At 43.8% G+C, this 23,742-nt stretch overlaps 1 protein-coding gene across 1 annotated transcript in view; it reads right to left on the bottom strand.

Annotated features, from left to right (window-relative positions):
* LOC116977693 (neurogenic locus notch homolog protein 2-like) overlaps positions 1–23,742 on the bottom strand; it is a 168,446-nt gene that overhangs the window by 53,400 nt on the left and 91,304 nt on the right. Inside the window, exons 6-9 of the mRNA XM_033028368.1 lie at positions 20,292–20,525; positions 13,027–13,182; positions 11,789–11,974; positions 10,048–10,161 (exon numbers count right to left, since the gene is read on the bottom strand). Coding sequence (XP_032884259.1) covers positions 10,048–10,161; positions 11,789–11,974; positions 13,027–13,182; positions 20,292–20,525 — 690 coding nt within the window. The remainder of the gene's footprint in view (positions 1–10,047; positions 10,162–11,788; positions 11,975–13,026; positions 13,183–20,291; positions 20,526–23,742) is intronic.

Raw genomic sequence — 23,742 nt, 5'->3', positions numbered from 1 at the left:
TCGCTTGAAGATGAAAAAAAAAACATTCGCCATACGGATTTTTTTTACAAAACTTACATGGATAACAAGCGCTGCACACCATCAGACACAAACGATGTGTTAACTACTACTGTAGTTAACAGCCAGTAGTTAACAAGTAGTCCTACAATGGGTCATCAATGCATCAATCCACATTTCTCAGTAAATGTAATTGTGTTTTTGAAGAAGTATTAATGACGCGGCGTTCCTTTGAATACAATTCACGCGGTGTCATTAACACTTCTTCAAAACATAATTACATTTACTGAGGAATGTAGATCGATGCATTAATGACACATTGAGAATTTCTTAAAACTCACCATCATGATTGAGGACTTCTTCTTGGTGAGATTCTTGGTCTGCAGCAGGTTAGTCATTCTATTTACCTACCGACCCACGTTGTGTCTCTCTGTCTTTCGCTCTCTCCCTCCCTCTCTCTCTCGCACGCTCTCTATCTCCCGTTCCCCACCTCTCTCTCTAGCTCTCTCGGCATTCCCGGAATCATTGACGTTTTGTGGAGACAAAAATGCTAGAGAAACTTAGCGGGTGAGGCAGCATCTATGGAGTGAAGGAAATATGCAATATTTCGGGTCGAAACCCTTTTTCAGACCCAGCTATTTTCTTTGCTCCATAGATGCTGCCTCAAGCCCTGTTCCACTGTGCGAGTTCACCCAAGAGCTTAAAATCTCTGTGTAGCATCTCTGTCCCTATCTTCAAATTCCCACTTTGAAATAAAATACAACTTCCGACAAAGTTTTTGCAGCAGGATCGCGATTCGTCGATTCCCACGCATTTCCAATCATCGCTCGATTCAGTGTAATTTTCACCCCTGTTTGATGTCGTTTTTTTTAAAGATACAGTACATTACAATAAATTGTTTCAAGCATACCCGGTACTAAAAGCACAAACATTAAGATGGTTACTGATGTTACAAACGGTTATAAATGAATATAATTTCAAAGTGAAATAGGAGATTGCCGTGGAAAGAATATTTTACCAGAATATAAGGTGAGGTCGCTGCAAAATGCTCACTTAAAACAATACGCCGTCAACTCAGGATTGTTTCTTAGCCCTCTGGCAGGTTTTTCAATCTAACTTCGTAGCTTGCTGTTAATCGATTCATAGCTATTAGTTTTCATTCCTGGTCCGTATTCAGACTGACAGCAATGGCAATAATTTGCTTTTCATAAACCCATTGAGCTAAAACTGAAAAAATATTTTCTTCATTGCCGCACAACGATGCCAAGAATAAGAAAGTTGCAAAAGTGAAAGGAAAGATAATGTGCGGAGTGGCTCTGACAAAGTGCTTTAAGTTATGGAAATAATAACTATATTTCTTAACAATATTAATCATGAAAATGAAATTATTAGCAGCTGAAATGAAATACTCATCATTCATCCAGATAGAGCAAGACTAACTAGGGATATGAAACACTCCAATAAGAGAATGTTGGGGGGGGGGGGGGGGGGGGGAGATAGAGTATGTGAAATGGGTTCACTCTTCATCCTCCTGTGCCACCCTGTCCCCACCACACACACACACACACACACACACAATGTCTCGAGCATCTCCCCAAGTCTATAAAAGTTACATCTCAACAACATTGATGATGGGCAGAGGGATCTTCAGTCTTACTCGAGTGTGAGGGAAGCTCACTGTCAGACAAACTGTTGCCAGCAGCAGGAAACAAAGGATGGAGGTGGATTGCTCCTGGGGCACAAGGACCTGGCTGTGATCCGTCCGAGTGGTACATTGAGTGTGACCCGCTGCCTGGCAACAGCAGAGTGTGCCCTGGAATCCTGCTGCTTAGTGTGCAAAACAACAGAACTGCTTGGAAGCCTCCAGGAATCTCGGGAGAACTTTCAGAGAAAGATGGTGTCATTATCACATGATTGCATCTAAGCTCCTTTCCAAATAAGGACTGCACCTCAATAAAATTGTCATTACCCTTTTGCAAACTCCCCCAAATTAGATGTTTAAACAGCCGAGATCGAAGAACAGCCCACAGCGTTGCAGCTTTGTTCCATTCTCTGTGGTATAGAGTGGAAATGTGCACTGCATTCCAGGCGAAAAGTGATACAAATGTGCACTGTCAAAGTTGCTTTCTGTATTCTAACTATACCCGGATAAATTGCTCGACAAGTTGGATGGATGAATGTTTGATTGACAATACATGTACATTTGTTCTGATTCCTAAGCAGTCTGGCAGGCTGGTAACCCATTTAAGTAATAACTTTTTTTTTAAATAGAGCTTCAGATAATAAACAGTGGACTATTAATTTATAAATATTTATATGCTTCTGAACTAGTATGGTGTTCAGCAGATCACAATTTTTTATCAAGTGTCAATGGGAAAAGGACATGTTCACATTTCAAACTACTTGGAAAGAAGCCTGCTCCCTTTGAATGTGATTCCAGCATAAAGAGGAAATGGTATAATCTCCTGGAATTCTGCAAAATGAATGGTAACAGGAAGGATTTATTCCTTCTGGATTCTGCCCAGAGTTTTCAATCTGTTGGAATTTCACAAATCCATCCAAGTCAGTAAAAATGGGTTTAGTCCCTTGCATATCAATACAACCATCACAGTATCAACTGGTACATTGCGTAAGAAGGAACTGCGGATGCTGGTTTACACCAAAGATAGACACAAAAAGCTGGAGTAACACAATGGGTCAGGCAGCATTTCTGGAGAAAAGGAATAGGTGTCATTTCATGTTGAGACCCTTCATAAGATCAGAGTCTGGATCCAAAATGTCACATATTCCTTTTCTCCAGAGATTCTGAGTTACTCCAGCATTTTGTGTCCATCACCTGGTACATCGATGTATCAAACAACTATGCTCTCAATTTCCCATTGAATCATCAGATGAATCAACATCTTACCCAATGAGATTCCCAAATAAGTCAAAAATGTATGAATTAATAATTAATATTATCATGCCACAGAGATATGGAAGTACAGTACAGGTGCACAACCTTTTATCCGAAGATCCAAATAACGAAAACCTCCGAATAGCGGCCATTTTTTCGGTCCTTGAAGAAAGGTCCTTGAAAACGTTCACCGAGGGCGGCCCACAGAGGTGACAGCGGAACCTCCGGTCGGTCCTCGAAGAAAGGGGAACTAAATCCCCATTCATAAAAGAGAAGATGAGGGTATATTGCGCGGGAGGGTTAATAATTGACAATATGCTGCTGCCTGCCCGCTGAATTAAAAAGTTCCCACGGTAGACTCACGATATACAGTGTTTCGTGAGTCTTGCGTGGGAACTTTTTAACTCAGCGGGGCAGGCAGCAGCAGATTGTCGCTCCCTTCAGTATCACCCCACCTACACCCCTCTGCTTCCCGGCCATGTGTGTGACCCCTTCCCTCCCCTCTCCAGCTCCCCGCCCATTGCACCGGCGCGGGGGCTTTGCACTGTCTTCACGTCGGCGATTTCGCAGGACCGTGTCAGGACCAATTGGACACCGACCACCAGGCCCACCGCAAGCACGGAGATCCCAGAGACCCACAGCCAACAGCAGCCCAGCCCAGCCCCACTCCAACTACAGAGGAACCTGGGTTGCGGATGACGGGGCGCAGTTCGGGGCGTCGTAGGGGCCCATCGGGGAGCGGCCACTCAAAGCCACGCCGGGAGATGTAGCACCCTGCCCCGGTCTTGATGTTGGAGCCCCCGGCGGGCGCTAGCAAGTCCGCGGCAATTTACAGCCGCGCCGGGCGTTGTAAGGCCCCCCTCCAGGTCACTCTCAACCTCTATGATGTTTGCTCTCAACCCCGTAATTCGGGCGGGAGAAGTCGCCGCTGCCGGTGCCCCGCAAAGCAGTCTCCCACCGGAGACCCGCGAGCTCCCGGTGTCACCATCCACCGGAGCCGGGTCGCAGCAGCTCGCCCCCGCAGCTCTCCACGCTCCGAAGCTGGCTAGCTCCACGGAGGTAGGTCCGTAGATACACAGCTCCACAGCTCCCACCGCTGCCCACCGACCCCCAGGCCCACTGCAAGCACGGAGATCCCAGAGACCCACAGCCAGCAGCAACTCCAGCCCAGCCCCGCTCCAACTCCCGAGGAACACGTAGGGGCAGAAGCTGATGGTGTGCAAGGTACGTCTTGTTCTTGGGGTGGCGGATGAGGGGGCGCAGCTCGGGCTGTGGGCGAACTGCCACTTGTCGCTGTAGCGGCCAAAGATCATAGAGGAGCTCCTCTATGATCTTTGGTAGCGGCCCATCGGGGAGCGGATTCCTCTGGAGTTGGAGGGGGAGGGGGGTATTATGCTGTTTGATCGCCCCCTGCTATCCCAGGGACAGGGAGACACAGCGGCTTTTTAGACTGGTGGGCAATCACTTCTAAAGTTCTGCCCACACAGTCAGTACACTTCTCCTACACTGTATTTCATACAAACATTTATTCTGCAAGAAAAAACGACATTGAAGACTCAAACTCGCGATCGAGTAACTGCCAGGATCAAGGCGCAAACTCGCGACCTTGCGGATATGAGCCGAGCACTCTACCACTGAGCCAGCCATTAAAATCTACGCTAAAAAATTTCCATTCCGAAGACCGACAAATTCTGAATTACGAAAAGTGTCTGGTCCCAAGGCTTTCGGATAAAAGGTTGTGCACCTGGTACTTGTACTTGGAATTGTAAATAGGCTTTCATTCTTTTTTTGAATTTTCAATAAAAACCTTCATTAAGCTTTACGAACTTGGAATAACTACAAACATTGAGTGTAGCTATTAGTTTAACTGCAATCTTGAATTGCATGCCAGATTAATTACACAAATCTTTATAATTTAAATATTTGCCTGCTGCTTCTTTAGACCTCAATTTTCAGTGGAACATCCAAAGCAAATAGAGAAATATCTTATGTTTCTGGCTGAAATATGTATGTCACACCCCAATTTCAAAGACACCAAATATATTTGCTCTGTTCTAACCCTCCACTACATCTCCCAAATTTACGAATCTCCTGAAATTACTATTATTCCTTGCTTCCTCTCCATCTCGCTGCAAACTCCAAACAAGTCCTCTGGCCAAGTTGCACTGCATGTGTTTTAATCTTAATTAATTTTAGAAATAATTTAATTTAGATTTGGACAGATATTAAAGTGAACCAAACACAAATGGCAGCAGACTTATAATCAGGACCATATGGGCTGGAAGATTTTGTAAATTATACACAAACCATAATCGGAAAGGTTCAAGGCTCGAATTCTGCCAGGTTTGGCTGCATGGCCATCAAAGGTAGCCTAATTTACAACATGCATTGTACATCAATGCTTCACCTTTTGACAGCAAAGGTGAGGCTAATCAGTCATACACTAATATTTGGAGAAGCTCCCACATTTTACCTAGGGGAGAAGAGAAAAGATAAACGGGAAATATTTTCTTTACACTTTATTGATGTAGAAAGGAATTGGGAAGACCTTGGAGTTGACTGACCATTTGCCTACTTGACTATTGATTCACGATGCCATTGCCTTCACTTGGGATTTTGAGGATCAATTGTTTCCTCAATGGGTGTCAAAGATCATTCATTAAAACAGTGCAGGTGCTAAACTGCAAAGTAAAGAGAATGGCCATATAGTTGAGGAATTATCTCTCCAACAATCTTCAGGAAATGACTGATTGCAAGCCAAACCTGCTGTGGTGAGAATTTGAAAAGGCCCTTTGCTGCCAAAATAATGGATGGGTTTTATATAGCGCCTTTCTAGAATACTCAAGGCGCTTTACATCGCATTATTCATACACTCCTCAGTCACACTCGGTGGTGGTGAGCTACTTCTGTAGCCACAGCTGCCCTGGGGCAGACTGACGGAAGCGTGGCTGCTAATCTGCTAATCTGCGCCTACTGCTTGAAGTCTCCGACCACCACCAATCACTCACACACATTCACACACAGGCAAAGGTGGGTGAAGTGTCTTGCCCAAGGACACAACGACAGTATGCACTCCAAGCGGGATTCGAACCGGCTACCTTCCGGTTGCCAGCCGAACACTTAGCCCATTGTGCCATCTGTCGTCCCGAAATGAAACCATCCACACACAATCACTCTCACAACTGAGCACAGCCAAAATAAAATTATACCTGTGGCAGCGGGATGTATCAAAAGACCAAATGGGAAAAATAGTCTTGAAAAGAGGCTTGCATTAAAATGTAGGAGACTGATGGATGATCTTAGAGGTATATAAAATCATGAGCGGCTAACACGGGGTGAATGCACACACAGACTTTTCCCTGCTCTCCCTTCGCCCAAGTGTTGGTGACTCAAGAACAAGAGGGCATAGATTTAAGATGAGAGGGGAAAGAATTAATAGGAACCCGAAGCATTCCTCATGTATATATGTGGAATGAATTGCCAGAGGAAGTGGTTGAGGCAAGTGCAATAATAAATAACAGCATTTGAACTACATTTGGACAGGTACATGGATAGGAATGTTTCAGAGAGATATGGCTCAAACACAGGGAAATGGGTCTAGTGTAGATGGGCATTTACAGTGTCTTTCATAATGTTTGGGACAAAGACCCATCATTTATTTATTTGCCTCTGTGCTCCACAATTTGAGATTTGTAATTGAAAAAAAAATCACATGTGGTTAAAGTGCACATTGTCAGATTTTAATAAAGGCCATTTTTATACATCTTAGTTTCACCATGTAGAAATTACAGCAGTGTTTATACATAGCCCCCCATTTCAGGGCACCATAATGTTTGGGACACAGCAATGTCATGTAAATGAAAGTAGTCATGTTTAGTATTTTGTTGCATATCCTTTGCATGCAATGACTGCTTGAAGTCTGCGATTCATGGACATCACCAGTTGCTGGGTGTCTTCTCTGGTGATGCTCTGCCAGGCCTGTATTGCAGCCATCTTTAGCTTATACTTGTTTTGGGGGCTAGTCATTGATAAATCCACACCTGACTACTGAAGAGTGTTTCTGATCTGTCTGACATGTGTTTGGGTTTTTTTCTTTATTATAGAGATAATTCTTCTGTCATCAGTGTGGAGGTCTTCCTTGGCCTGCCAGTCCCTTTGCGATTAATAAGCTCACCAGTGCTCCCTTTCTTCTTAATGTTGTTCCAAACAGTTGATTTTGGTAAGCCTAAGGTTTGGCTGATGTCTCTAACAGTTTTATTCTTGCTTCTCACTCATAATGGCTTATTTGACTTTTATTGGCACAACTTTGGTCCTCATGTTAATAAACAGCAATTAAAGTTTCCAAAGGTGATGGAAGGACTGGAGGAAAGACTAGGTGCTGAGAGCTCTCTTATACCTCATTAAGGAGGCAATTAAACACACCTGAGCAACTACAAACGCCTGTGAAGCCATGTGCCCCAAACATTATGGTGCCCTGAAATGGGAGGACTATGTATAAACACAGCTGTAATTTCTACATGGTGAAACCAAAATGTATAAAAATACCCTTTAATAAAATCTGACAATGTGCACTTTAACAATATGTTATTTTTTTAAATTACAAATCTCAAATTGTGGAGCGCAGAGGCAAATAAATAAATGATGTGCCTTTGTCCAAACATTATGGAGGGCACTGTTGTTCTCAGCATGGCGTTGTGCCGAAGGGCCAGTTTCTATGCTTTATGACTCAATTCGTATATTTTGCTAAATATGCAATTGCATGTGGACATATATTCCTGTAAACAGATGCATGCGATTTAAATTGCGAAAGATAATCTAAACCACTGTGGCATAACATATTAGCAAATTACCTTCAAGTACAACTGATAAATCACCCAGACAGAACAATTCTGTCCATGATATAACATGCTTTCCTTCCCAAAAGAACACAAATCATTCTCGCCTATCATCGGGGGATCTCGATTTAAATGAATGCCTTGACACACACGGCAGCCGATTGAATGGAAAATACACAAGCACTGAACCAGATACAGTGCAGTAATGGATACCTTTTATAATTAAGGCCTTTGATCACATAAATAATATTGATAAAATCTGCAGAAGGGCAGAAAAAAAGATCCCATTAACTGCTGCACGGTCTGACAACTGGAGAGACCGAAACACAGACAGGCACGGAGAGACAGAGAGAGACACAGATAGGCAGAGAGAGACACAGACAGCAGAGAGAGACACACACAGATAGAGAGACAGAGAGAGACAGAGATGTGTCCGAATGGAGGGTTAGTGAGGAGGATGTATACATTCCAATGTTTACTATATTTGTTTTGAAGTTTATCACCTGAAGACATAAACTCAGTTCCCTCTGCAGAGATGCTGCCTGACCTGCTGAGCTTTTCCTGCATGTTCTGCACTATTCTGGTCTACACTGCCCCGAAACATTCTAATTCTAATTCCAAAACCAGGACAACCAAACGGATGCTGCCAAACATTTTTTTTTTAAATCTTGTTTCAGGAAGAGACCATCTTTTTTACATTTCTTTTCAAAAGCCGTGCCTAATTTCCTCCAGCAATCCGAAATCAGCAACAACCTATCCTTTTATACGATGGTGACTCTGCACAATTCCCGCTCCTCCCCTCACCCAACTCCCATGGCCACCCCAGGCCCCAGCCATATCTAAATCTCTCCGATTCTTTCCCGCTCCTGATCCCTCCCACATTCCGATGCACCACAGCTGCGATACAGTCGTGGGCACCGACCGGGTGGTGATGGTTTACAAGAGAGCAGCTTAGAGCTCACAGACCCTGGCCTTGTCTCACAGGGAGCCCGGGAATGAGTACATTATTTTTTTCTGCTGAGTGGTGAGGGTAGCAAAGGGGAGAAAAGTCCAACCAATGCTGTTGTCCTTCAGCAGGAAACAGTACTCTGATTGTGTTCTTCTGAAGTGGCCTCTGCAGCTTTCCTCACTCTCCACAATGAGGCTGCTATGCCATTGGTATGCAGAACAGAGAGAGCTCCTCTGCTCTGCTGCCTGCCTGCCTGCCTTCTCCAGCAACACTGATGGATTAACTGAGCAGAATGGGCCCTGTCAGAAGCAGTCAGCCACCACGAGGGCTACGGATTGCTTTCATTAAAAATATGCGCCAGTGTCAGACAACATTGCTGGTTATGAAAGGGCTCCGGCCTATTGTCAGAGGACTGTCCAAATCCCCTGTCTGAATAATTTATTATTAGTTACTGTCAGAGAAATGACATGGTTACGAGGAGCAAAGCTCACATTAAAGAACAGCACCATCCCGGTGGGCATGAGGCAGGTGACGTGTACTTCTTGCTGCAAAATCTCGGTCAATGTTTTGTCTTAAATTCCAGCACAAGGTTACGATTGTTTCAATGAAAACACAGGAGAGCCACTGAGCGGCAAGTCTCTCTACCATCTTCATGTCCATACTAGATGATTACATCTCCACGAACATGCAAAGATTTATAATTTCTAGCTGGGGAAACCACACAAGCCATCCTGCCTCCCCCCCCCCCTTTTCGGAATGCATTCTCTGCTTATGTTTCCAATTCCTCTGTACTTTTCCAAAATTCTAAGATGGCAAATACTCGCACATGTATGAATGGGCTGGACTGGCAATTTACTTGTAGCAACTGGCCAAATGCAATATGAACAATCATCCAATTCCCATAGGTTTAGTTTGTTTACTTCAGAGATACAGTGTGGAAACAGGTCCTTCAGCCCCACCGAGTCCGGGCCAACCAATTATCATCCGTACGCTAGTTCTATACCACACACTAGGGACAATTTACAGAAGCCAATTAACCTGTAAACCCACACGTCTTTGGAATTTGGGAGGAAACCAAAGCAACCGGATAAAACCCATGTGGTCACAGAGAGAATGTGCAAACTCTGCACAGACATCACCCGTAGTCAGGATCAAACCCGGGTCTCTGGTACTGTAAGGCATCAACTCTACCATTGCGCCACCGTGCCCCCAGTAAATAAATCATTCAGTAATGGAGGAGAATCGGATTCAGGCTTTCATTCAGAACGGCTGAGTTACAGACAAGTATATGCACAGCACCAAGCATCTAAAATGCTTCCTTTGCCCTGCTTTAAGATATTAGTTCTCTGCACATGAAGAATTCTACTCACCAGGTGGGCACTTGCAAGCAAATCTGTTCACCTCGTCCTTGCACACACCATTGTTGAGGCATGGCTGGCTTTCACACTCATCAATATTTGTTTCGCAGTACACTCCCACGAAGCCTGGTATCAACAAAAGCATGGTGAGAACTATGCAAGCCTACATATCAACAAACAGTGCAGTGTCCAACATTTAGGAATTAATTAAAATCAAAAACGTAGTCTGATGAAGAGTGCTGGACAAGAAACATTAACTGTTTATCTCAGTGTAAATGCTGTCTAACCTGCTGAGTATTTCCAGAATTGTAGTTATTCATTCTCATCTTAATTGCTTCAGAGGAGAAGTAAACTATGCTATTTTCATTCATTCTTTGCATCATTCCTTATCAAACGATGTTAGTATGGCTTGTTGGTAGCATGTGAGCCTTGATCATAAGGTTGTTGTTTCAATCCAATTCCAGAAACTGGGGCACAATATCTGGGTCTACTATCCATAGAAGTATTGAGGGAGCTTAATTATTTTAATAATAAGTAGAACAGATCATTCAGTTTGTTAACAAGATCACAGAGTTCCTTTCCAATGTGGAGCAGACGATTGGCTATTTGGCAGTAATAAGAACAAATCCATGTCCTGCCACTGTGTGGCGCCATTGGTTAGAGGCAGATAACAGGAATTTTTTTCATTATTTCCATAAATGGTCCACTGTTCAGATAGCCTTCAAGTTCACTAGTGATACAAACATTCTTGGACATAAGAATATTACCCCAAGAAGCCTCAGATGGATTGGGACATCATGCCAAAAGCTGATATTTCTGTGCACACAGACCAAGAAGTCACCCGGCTCTAATGTGCAGAATCAGTGCACCATTAAAAGCCCAAATTGTACTTCAATCTGTGATGGGAACAAAATGCAGGCAGACTTGGTTTTCTTGGTCTCTCTATGATAATCTGCATGCAGGACTGACAACATTGCAATCTGATACAGCTGCAAATTTCCACTGAATTCTGGCAATTTATGACTGATAGCTATTTATATAAGATACCATTTAATTTCACAAGCAGCACAGATTTAAACATATTGCAGTCAAGTCTGTCTATTTTTATATTCAAAGTTTACCAAATGAAATGCTAACCATGAGCCTCATTACTATTAAAATTGTTTATTACTTTTTAAACAAAGTGAAACTGTAACTACACCGACCCATAAGCTGGCTTTATATTTGATCTGTTTTGTTTATTTACATTAGGAGTTATCTTAAAATCAGGGTTGTATTCATTATAGTGTGGTTGGAGTTGTTCAAGTCTCAGCAGAGCACAATGTGTAGCTGATAGGGCCCTTGCTTCATAGCAGGTTCAATCCCGATCTCCAGAGCTGAACGTGCGAGATTCCCCTTCGGGTGCTCCGGTTTACTTCCACATCCCGAAGGATGTGTGTGTTGGCAAGGTATTTGGTAATTACATTTCCCCTGGTGTGAAGGCGAGTGTTACAATCTTGGGAGAGTTGATGGGAATGCAAGGAGAAGAAAATTGGATCAGTATCTCAACATTTTAGAAAAATCTAGACAGGTACATGGATAGGATAGGGATATAGGCCAAACGCAGGCAGGCGGGTCTAGTGTAGATGGCATAGGTCGACACGGAATCGACCTCCGGATAGTTCGATTCAATGACACTGATTAGTCAGCGACTCAATTCTCCAGTAATTCCAACATAGAGAAGGATTGCACGTGTCTGCTCCGTCATCCTCACCTGGCATACAAATGCACTTGAATTCACCGATCTGATCCAAACAGGTGGCATCGTTCTGGCAGGGACTAGTAAGGCACTCGTTGATGTCCATTTCACAGCGTGGTCCCGTGTAGCCCACAGCGCATTCACAGCGGAAGGAACCCTTGGTGTTTACACACTTCCCTCCGTGTTCGCAGGGATTTCCCCCTACAAGCAGGAAGACCATAAATAAGATAGATTGGGCAACATGTTTTCAACAGCAGCAACAATGAATGCTGCCAAATGCATCGTCTTCACACATTCCTCCATGCTTTGCCTCACTCACACACTTCCCTTTTGAAGGTTGATGTGCTCGCTTAATATTTAAATCATCTCAACATCAACACCACCAAAAATGGACCATATTCCCTTGAGAGATTCCACAGATTATCCTTCCAATGCAGGAAGTCTTGTTTGGCACAAGAGTACCATTGCACGTTGAGGCAAGGACATCATGAAACAAAATGGAAGGTCCCACCTGCAGAGGGCTCAACACTTTCCTTAAAGGACCAGCAACGTGTCTGCTCCGTCAAGTTAAGTGATTGGCAACAGATCATTAAGTTAATAGAACAGCTCTCAATTATAGTGGTGTGACTTCCACCTGCCCCCTGCCTGCCACCCATCCACCTCAGCATAATGTGTTAATAGCCAACTTAGACCTGGAAAATGCAGAGTAAAATAAAGCCATTCCTGTTACTCTTGGCAATAGATGATTGCAATAGGGAAATCTTCTCTCTCTCTCTCTCTCTCTTTCTCTCTCGTGTCCAATTATCTTGGGTGCTGTGGACACATCTTGCCAACATGGAAACATCATTCATAGGTTCCACTTTGCCATCTCTGGATCATAATCCAAGAATTCTTTCTTAGTTTCCATGCAGATGTATTTTTGTCATTCAACTTCAGGAGTTCAAGGCAATAGCTCACCACACTATCTCAACGGGTCAGGCAGCATCTCTGGAGAAAAAGGATCTGAAGAAAGGTCTTGACCCAAAACGTCACCCATCTATTTTCTCCAGAGATGCTGCCTGACTCACTGAGTTACACCTGCACTTTGTGTCTACCTTCACTACACTATCTCAAGTTGGGTTGGGTGTAAAGACTAAATGGCAAACTTACATGCAATATCCATACTGCCAAGAATGAATTAAAAGAAACTACCTTAATTGATCATCTACATGGCACAATTACTTTCATGACAAGGTGAAGGTGTAATTGCTTACCTAGGGAACATTCATTGATGTCCTCATCACAGACAGTCCCTCTGTAACCAAGGGGGCAACTACAAAAGAAGCTGCTCTTGAGAGGGTTGGTTTCACATGTGGCTCCTTCATGACAAGGGTTGCTAACGCACGCGTCGTCCACCTGACAGAATATACCTAAAAATAAAGAACCATTTATTATCCAACCATGCACACACAAACACAAGAACACTTACCACTTCCCCAATTTGGGTAGGGGAGACAGGAGTAGAATTTACAGCATTATGAATACACCCTGTAACCATCCTTTCCTTACTCCATAACATATCACAAAGCCACGCAAAAGGATTCCAGTTGACGACCTGCTCTAAACACCGTCTGCCACAATTCTACCCTCTCCACCATTAGTATCAGAAGAGGGAATTAAAAATCTCTCCCATTTCAACTCATGCCTTGTGGTCATGACACTGAATGCACTTCAGATAGGAAGGGGAGCAAACCAACTGCGGTCCACCACTTCTACCAACGAGCCTGCAACCGCATACAAAGATTCATTATTATCAAGGATAGAGGATTACAAATAGAGTGAGGCACAGGTTTTAGGAGGGCAGAAAAAAGAAAAATTATTTTTAAAAATGTGAGAGAGTTGAGGGTCCTCATATGACATCATGCACTTGATTGCCTACAAAAATAATTGCCTCATTCAAGTGTTCCTACACGTAGATATCTTTGACTCTTCTCAAGCCTCCACTAATCATGTCTTCACATTAGCATTGCATTGAAAAAAATTCAATAAAAATCTGCTACAGCATACTTCTAGTAAAAATCTTAAGGACCAGCCCTCTTCCACCCCCAAACTGAGCTTTTCTACAAGAACCAGCAAGCAACCTTTCGACTTTTGTCTTTAGAACTGGGTGGCACAGTGGCGCAGCTGGTAGAGCTGCTGCCTCACAGCACCAGAGACCAGCCTTTGATCCTGACCTCAGGTGCTGTCTTTGTGGAGGTTGCACATTCTCCCTGTGACAGGGTGTCAGGGGTTATGGGGAGAAGGCAGGAGAATGGGGTTAGGAGAGAGAGATAGATCAGCCATGATTGAATGGCGGAGTAGACTTGGTGGGCCGAATGTCCTAATTCTGCTCCTATCACTTATGACCACGTGGGTTTTTCCTTGGTGCCCCAATTTCCTGGTTCCCCCAGTTTGTAGGCTAATTTGCCGCTGTAAAATTGCCCATGATGTGTCGGGAGAGGACAAGAAATGTGGGGTAATATACATTAGAACTAGTGTGAATGGTTGATTGCTGGTAGGCGTGGACTTGGTGGGCTGAAGAGCTTGTTCCCATGCTGTATCTCTAAACCTCACTAGTGTGCTACAAAGTTAAGAACTATATTCTGCACCCTATATCTTTTCCTTTGCTCTTCTTATTGTATTTGAGTTTGGCTTGATTGTATCTATTTATAGTATTATCTGATTTGATTGGATAGCATACAAAGCATTTCACTGTACCTCGGTACACATGACAATAATAAACCTATACCAAAACTTGATCACTCCTAATCACCAGGAGCCCTTCAGTGTCCAGACTGGCCTGAAGTCAACAACGGCGAGTATGAAGAGAGTCTCCGGTTCCCCACCAGCATTCACGGAAGGAGCATAACCAGGAGAGCCAGGAGCTTATTAACTCCCAAAACAAAGAGGTCTTGGACTGGAAGCTCCACCATGCCCATAAGGAAACAAAACAACTCTGCAAGGACCTGACGGCAGAGGTCCTTCAGAAAACCCATAACCAAAAGGGCAGATGGCTTGTGGACAGAGTGGAATAGATCCATAAACTTGCTGGTAAACATGCTGTCAGGAATCTTCAGCACCCTTGAGGCTATCCGTGGGGTGGCTGGGAGGGGGGATTGGGGAAGAGAAACAATTCTATATTTCACGTTGAAGACCCTCAGTCAGAAGGAAAGGTCTTAACCCGAAACGCTGACTGCTTCTCTTTCCATAGATGCAGCCTGACCTGCTGGTGTTTTCAGCATTCTTTTTCAGTTCAGATTTTCAGCAGCAGAAATTCTTAAATATTCTAAAAGTATTTTTTTGACAATTTGTTGAGAAGATACTACACAAATAGTTCAGACGGTTCTGAGCACACAGCAATGTTTTTTGTGCTGTCATGAAAGATTTCAATGCAAAAATTATTTTTTGTTTGATTAATAATTGATAAAAAAAACAAGTTGCTTACATTGGCTGCATGTGCAGTTCTAAGAAACAATTCAATTTTCATTCCATGGCATTTTCAGTTTTCTTTAATATCTTTTGTTTAGCTGTTAAAGTGAGTGCAAACACAGTTCTGGCAAAGTTGAGAGAAGCAGCAGGTGGGAATGACAGATCCCAGCTGCGGGAACTGAATGAGACAGTGGAAAGAACAGAATCACCAGGACACAACAGTTGTTAGTCAAAGCCCCTTTATGTGTTCTTCCCAGACAGATACCAGGATGAGGTCAGTGATATCAAACACGAAAAGAGAAGTAACTAATTTGTGTTCAACTTGACGTCAACCATTGTTGATAAATAGGACTGTAAATCAGATCTCATTGGTTAATCAATAAGTCACCTTGTGGTGGTGGCAAGCATTCAACTCTCTCTTTGTTTGCCTGACTGTTCTTACTGACAGAGTTGATCACACTATCATACACCAGAGCCTCTGCACCATCATTTGCGGTATGGGTACTTGCACCAGGTCCATTTTATTTAGCCAGTCATACCTGTAATCACAGGTGTTCCCAAACCCACACTTTGACCTTATGATCCCCAGAATTAGTCCGTGGTCTCTCCCTACTTATCAACACGCTCCTTCCTCGGGAAAATATTATCCCTTATCACATGAGCACTGACAAGCACGGAGGTTTGCTTCCCCACCTTCTCTAGCCCTTCACCACCTGTGCATTGTCAAACTAAAATCTAGCACTAGACGAAAGGCCAAAGCCAACATCTGGAATTCCTCCTGCCACCAAATCCAGATGTGTTACTTCTCAAATTGAACCAGACAGTTCACAAGCTTGTTATCACAATTGAACAGAGCTTCACATATGCACCATCACTAACATACTTTAACTTGACCTCCTACAACTGGCCATCTCCATCTCTGCCTTATTTTTTTGTGTAGGAAGGAACTGCTGATGCTGGTTTACACTGAAGATAACTGAACACCTATGCTCAGTCCGCCTTGGCCTGCATGATCTCCTGGTTTTCAAATGTTTTAACTCCACTTCCCATTCCCATATTGACTATTCTGTCCTGGGCCACCTCCACTGTCAGAGTGAGGTCACATGCTAATTGGAGGAACAGCACCTCATATTTTGCTTGGGCAGCTTACAACCCAGTGGTATGAATATTGATTTCTCGAATTTGAAGTAACCCCTGCATTCCCTCTCTTTCCGCCCCTCCCTCACCCTAATCATCCTGCAAGTTCCATTGTTCGCATCCATATATCCCTTCATTATCACCTCGCCCTCAGCCAACAATGGACCATTGTGGGCTCCAACTTTCCTTGATTTGCGGGAAATATGGCCAGCCCGGAGAAGCAGCGCTGGTGTCCCATCAGTCCAGGCAGGGCTGTAGGTTAACCCGGCGAGACAGGCAGAGTTGAGCTGCATTTAGCGCTGAATTGAGCCTCCAAAGCCTCGCGCGCCCGCCTGCCAAAAAATTGTGTCCCCCCTGTCCCCCGGTCCCCTCCATATTTTGATAGCAATTTTCGTGCCTGCTCATGAGCATCTTCTTTCATCTTCAGCGAATCTGCCCTCCTCACATTCTGGGTTGTGGGTCATTGCTAAACTCAATCACTCCAGCAATGGATTGTCTTGCAGTGCCTAGCACCAAGGTTGGATGCTCTCTAAATTCACTTCCTGAACCTTCCTGCCTCTCTAGCTCTCTTTCCTGCTTGGAACACTTTCCCTTCAACCAAGCTTCTGATCATCTACATTAATATATTGTTTAGTTTAGAGAAACAACGCGGAAACAGGCCCTTCGTCCGCACCTACCAGCGATCCACGCACATTAACACTTCCCTACCCTAGGGTCAATTTTTATATTTATACCAATTAACCTACAAACCTGTGCATCTTTGGATTGTGGGAGGAAACGGATGTTCTCGGAGAAAACCCATGCAGATCACGGGGAGAATGTACAAACTCCGTACAGACAAGCACCCATAGCCAGGATCGAATCTGGGCCTCAGGCACTGTAAATGCTGTAAGGCAGCAACTCTACCGCTGAGCCACCGAGCCGCCCTTATGAAGTTCAACATCAATACTCTGGCTCATCTCAGTCAAGTGATGCAGTTAGGGGGGTTTTTCCTTCATTAAAACAGTGTTGCATGAATACAAGTTGCTGCTTGGAGAATATAATAGAATTAATTTCAAGAACCTAACAAAAATACATGGTTTCCTTCTCAGCAAAGCAGATCAGCAGTGATTTGTCTTAGATAGCCACACATGTGCAGAACAATGGACAATACTGGCTTGTGAGCAACACAACTTTGCCGCCAAGCATTCAGCAGCAGGGAAGGATCAGTCACACTGTCAACTGAAGATTTACACAGAAGGCCAATTATAAAATATATTCATAGTTGCACTAGATTTTTTTTAAATCAGTTGTGATTAAATTCTGCCCCAAATTCAGCATTTCATCAAGCCTTGCCCATGGATGAGAAGATCTTTGCAAATTAACATTATTTGCTTAAAGTTAGAGAACAAGAGCCTAATAAACAGACAGTTCCTTGAACAATAACTTTCCCTTATCGCTGCACATGCATCCCCGTGAAATACACTAAATGTCACTAAATCTGGATGCACAAAGTGGATATTTAATTTGAACTGAAATAATGTAACTTCCCTTTCCACATTCTTTCTAAATAAAATTAAAAAAACAGGCTTTGGAAGATTTCCAAATCACTGCACTGAATTATGAGTACATTATCAAAACTGTTATCAGCCAAGAACCTTGGTGCTCCGGTATCCTCCCACACTCCAAAGACGTACAGGTTTGTAGGTCCATTGGCTTGGTAAAATTGTAAATTATCCCAAGTGTGTAGAGGATAGTGTTAGTGTGCGGGGATCGCTGGGCAGTGCAAACTAGTTGTGCCGAAGGGCTTGTCCCTGTGCTGTATCTCTCAACTAAAACTAAACAAGAGCTACAAGGTTGTTTCGTATCTTTATTAGGATAATGGCTTGGCAACACATCGGCCATCTCATGGCTTCCTCATGGGCCATCTACATGTGGAACATACTTTTATCTTGCCTGCAGTGGGAAGCAACACAATTGTTGTTCAACCTATTTTTTTCCAAATGGCAAGCGAGGAAAGTGCAATGGAATTACTTTGTTAACTATTGCTCTCTAACAACCGTGCCCACTGATTTAGCTGAGTTTGAGTATATATGTGCTGATGCCAGTTCAACATGACAGCACCGTGTATATTGTGTGGAGTGATGGGATGGAGGCATACAGAATGGTTTTACGGGTAATGAGCACAGGGGCCAGGAAATGCGATGGAGTCTTCAGGGCTGAGCAGAGCGAAGGGGTAACTGGTGGGGCTTCTGCAGTATCCCAACCGTAACCCTGGATCACCCGCCGTGAAACCAAGAACTCCCCTGGAGAGGAAAGGCCACTCCAGTAAGTCTTACCTTCTGCCAAGGTCGGCTACAGGAGGCACCCCCACAAAACAAGAGCTGAAGAGGGCCGCGCAAGGAGGGACATTGGTTTGCGGGAAGACGGAAATGGAGACGACGACCGTAATGGGCTCTTGTGGTGAGCTGCAGTTGGGATTATGAAATGGTGCCAAAAAGTGCCTCTGGCATATGGACTCAGTGTGCTGTCATGTACATTCTGTACTAACCTGTGGCTTGTGCTTATGCACAGGAATAGTCTTGCTGAGCTGTGTGCAAAAAATGTATTTCGCTGTAGCTGGTACATGTGACAATAAAGAAACTATTGAGCTAGGAGGGTGCAAGAGCTGGGGGGAAGGAGGGAGAAGGTGCAAGGTCAGGTCAAGCACAGTGAGGAAGGAAAGGAATGATGGGGAGCGGAGGTTGGAGAGGCACCCAAACAGGTCTGTGAGCAACCCCAGCTTTCACAAAGATACAGGAGCATCTCATAAGATGGAAATCACTGTTGCAATTGTTTGGAGAAGTATCAAGCAAAGATATCGTGGTTGCTCTTGCTCAGAGGTGACCCTGGGTGAAATGAAACACCTTAAATAACTGAACATATAGATTCATTTGGCCAATTCATTTCACTTCAGTGTAAACTGCCTTGCACAGCCATGGATCTGTACTTTCTTTCTATTTTTGGAACCGATTTGAAACCAACCAAAATAATGAACTTAAAGTATTTTTTGAGATAGGTTAAAACATATATTTAAGGAACAAGCACGAAATATTCAGTTTAGTAATATCACTTACGTCAAAGCATAAAAATGAAACAAAAGAGATTTTCTTTAAAAAAAGGAAGAAAGAAAATAAGGGATAAAATGCACATTTCTTTGGGGAGAATCACAATAATTAGCTAAATAATTTTGGTGGCAAAAAAAAAGGGCATCGTACTCAGTAGTCATTGTCACTTGTTCAATGGAGAGATCATGAACATCACCTCCTGGCTAGAGGATAACGTCTTAAACTAGATGTCTTAACAGACGATCAATATCATGACCAACATGATCACATGACCAACATCAAAAACATATTCAAGCCCACTCCACATTGTATGCACATGGCAATTTCACTTTAACCATCACCTCCCGATCACACTTTCTGTGGAAGTTTTATTTGATTTTTACAAGAACTTTTATATAACATTCACTTTGTTGCATGGTGAAAGGCTGCGCTGGATATTGAAAGACGCTAAGTTAACGATGGACTATCCTGCGGAATCGAACTGCGATTTAAAGAGCAACGTGTGTGGTTTAAAGACTTCTAAAAATCACACCTGTGCTGTTCTCTTCTCTCCTCTTTGAAGTCTATAATGTGCTCTGATTTTAGGAAGCTGTTGACAGATCCAGCCAATACCAAGAATCAAATCTGCTGGCGCTGACTCCAGGCGGAATCCACGTTCATTACAGGAAACTAGAAAGGCCTTTGGTTCTAAATTCAAATGGTTCAGGCAAACCAAATCCAAACCTCAAACCAGAGGTGGTAAAAGTTATGTCACTGTCTCTCTGCCCCAACATTATTCAAGGCCACCTTAATTCTACCCTAACTTTAGAAACTTTAAATGAGCTGCAGAATCCCGAGAGAACACTTACCAGCTTTGCCAATAGGACATTCACATACAAAGGATGCAACTCGGTCGTGGCAGGTGGCTCCATGCATGCAGGTTGCACCGGCACAATCATCTATGTTCTCACTACAGTCGTCTCCACTCCAGCCATTGACACAGACGCAGTGGTAGCCTCCGTTGATGTTGAAGCAGGTCCCTCCATTCTGACAGGCATTTGGCTGCAATTGACACTCATCCACATCTTCTGTACAAAACTGACCTAAGTGGTGGAAAAGATGAATAGTTCAGCAATGTAGTCCAAACGGCTTCAGTTCACACAATCCGAACATACTACCACTTTAAATGACTGTGAGGATTAACAAAATGGATTTAAAGAAACGCTCAATAAGCAGGGAAGAGAGAAGGGATGAATGTCTTTACTGCTTGGTCCTAGATGAAATGGGGTGAGAGGAGATTTACATTGGGGACACAAATACACAAAGGTTTGTCAGTTAAAATTCCCAAACTCTATGAAGCAGAGCAGCCTAGTGGTTTGCACCGATGCCTCACTGTGCAGATTTTATACGTTCTGTTGTCTGATGTTCTCCGTTGTCTATGTGGAGTTTGTACGTTCTCCCTGTGACTGCGTGGGTTTTCCCCAGGATCTCCAGTTTCCTCACACACTCCAAAGATGTACATGTGTGTAGGTTAATTGGCTTGGTAAAATTGTAAATTGTCCCTAGTGTGTGTAGGATGGTGTTGGCGTGCTGGGGTCGCTGGTCGGCGTGGACTCGGTGGGCCGAAGGGCCTGTTTCCGCGCAGTATCTCAAAACTAAACTAAATTCACAACTCCAGGGACCCAGATGCAATCCTGATCTTTGGCGCTGTCTGTGTGGAGTTTACATGTTCTCCCTGTGACTCCATGGGGTTCTTCCCATATGCCAAAGACGTGCTGGCTGGTCGGCCGAATGGTTATTGGAAATTACTCCTTGTGTGGCCGGTTGAGAAGTGAGAGGAAAGGTGCGATTATTATAGATGGAGGTTTGATGAGCTGTGTGGATATGTGGGCTACAATGCCTATTTCTGTGCTGTACGAGTCCAATGTTCTACATAATTCTTTGCAATGCGACGTCTGGCAGCAGCTGTGAAGGAAGGGGGAAAGTCAGTGTTGCCACCATAGGATGTTTGTCAGGTGGCAACAAGTGAATAGCAAGTGAAAGCCACAGACAGCTCTGTCACAACACGGCTCTAATAATGTTTGTGAATGGCAATGCATGAAGGTAGTCTTTATATGCGTTCATTCTAAATCAACGCTGACAACAGCAGAAGCAGAAAGCTGCAAATTGTAGCCACACCCCACCTCCTCCACCCACCTGCAAACAAATTAGTAACGTCTGTATCCCTGGAGCCAAATCGCTGGAACTAGACCAAATCGATTTCACAACCTCAAGTCTTGCTCACTTACCCTGAACGCATTCCAGCTGAAGAGCTACAGTCACTGCCAAAGCGATGAAAACCAAAAACTCCTTTGTTCGCAGAGCCTTCCCCCCGTTCTGCTTTCAATTAACTCCAATATCCTGCTAGCCTAATTAATTTAAACCATTTCTCACACCGAATTCCCCCTTCCCCCTCCAATCCAAGTCCGGCCACCACCCCTCAGACCCAGGCAGCATTCCATCCTAACGTCTGTCACCAACTTCCTTCTGCACACACAGAATACGACTGAGGGGTGGGGGAAAGACAGGGGAGGAAGAGATGAAGAAACAAATAATAGCAAAAATGTTCATCTTGTTGGTTTGAATCACAGAACACGAAATACCGACTGAGAGCCAGACATTTGTGGCCCAAAAGGGACTCGGCCTTCAATGCTCCTTGCCTTTGATTTACCGAGGTGCAGTGCTCTACCTGTTTAAAGTGAATCATTACTGATATCTAACAGAGCTGGGAACCAACCCAGTCTGTGGAAGGGTTCCGACCCAAACGTAACCCATTCTTTTTCTATTGGAGATGTTGCTGTCCCACTGAGTTACTCCAGCATTTTCTGTCTGTCTTCGGTATAAACCAGCATCTGCAGTTTCTTCCTACACAACTAACCCACCATCCTGCCTGGATGTTCTGCATTTCACTCCTCACTTTTCTTCCTTCCCAGAGCCCACTATCTGAACTCCTTCGTCTTCTCCACTCATCACACCCTGATTTGGCGACCATCTTCCCCCTTCTCCCTCACCTTACTCATCTGCCAATTAAGCTCTTGTCATCGAGACCCACTCTTCACTTGCTAGTCCTTGCCCCACCTCTTACCCCTTTCTCACACCCATCTCCCCTCTATTCCAGCTTTGAAGAAGGGTCCTGACCCGAACCATCACTTGTCCATTCCCTCCACAGAAGCTGACTGACCTACAGAGTACCTCCAGTAATAGACAATAGGTTCAGGAGCAGGCCATTCGGCCCTTCAAGCCAGCACCGCCATTCAATGTGATCATGGCTGATCATGGCTGATCATCCACAATCAGTACCCCGTTCCTGCCTTCTCCCCATATCCTTTGACTCTGCTATCTTTAAGAGCCCTATCTGACTCTCTCTTGAAAGTATCCAGAGAACCGGCCTCCATCGCCCTCTGAGGCAGAGAATTCACAGACTCACAACTCTCTGTATGAAAAAGTGATTCCTCATCTCCGTTCTAAATGGCTTACCCCTTATTCTTAAACTGTGACCCCTGGTTCTGGACTCCCCCAACACCGGGAACATGTTTCCTGCCTATAGTGTGTCCAAACCCTTAATAATCTTATATGTTTCAATAAGAAATATTTCGGGGGGTTTTTCACTGGGAGAATTCATATCCAATAACCTATAGTCGAGAAAAAGATTTCTATACTTTGGAGGTCAAAAGTATCATGAGTGACCTTACAGAGGAAAGCACATCCAGGAGTAGAATGTAATTTGGAATTAAAAGCTAAAACAAGATTTAATATAAATGAATATAGTATAGAATATAGTATCAATGGGAAGGGTCAAGGGATTGATTATCTGAGGCAGGGGAATGTTATCATAGATTTAAGCAATAGTTAAAAAGGTAGTTTGAGACACAAATATTTTGTCCCCACAATGAAAGTCACTGCTGGGAAGATCGATTGAGACAGAAAACAGACGTCTCATTTAAAAGTACCTGGAAGAGCATGTGAACAACCATGAACTTGAGGCAATGAACAAGAACTGGGAAGTTGGAGTAGCTTTAAAATGCTCTACTTCTGGCCAGAATGCTTCCTTTGTGTGCCATGAATTTGTGTGTCTTTGAGGCAACTTTTCTAACAAGGAATATTTACATCGTCCAAACCTCTCTCACTCCTGAGATTTCCACTGTGTTTTTCAAGCGCTTGGGACTACAAGAAAGCCACCGACTCCAAGTCCACATCATATGCCCTCCTATGCCCCACATGGTTACTTATTTTTCCCCATAAACAGGACTGCAGTTTGGAGAACCAAGCTTTCATCCAAAG

The sequence above is a fragment of the Amblyraja radiata genome, chromosome 10 (genome assembly GCF_010909765.2).
Source record: "Amblyraja radiata isolate CabotCenter1 chromosome 10, sAmbRad1.1.pri, whole genome shotgun sequence".
NCBI classification, from domain to species: domain Eukaryota; kingdom Metazoa; phylum Chordata; class Chondrichthyes; order Rajiformes; family Rajidae; genus Amblyraja; species Amblyraja radiata.
Note: the sequence above shows the minus strand (reverse complement) of the source record. Positions and strands in the feature narration are given on the sequence as shown.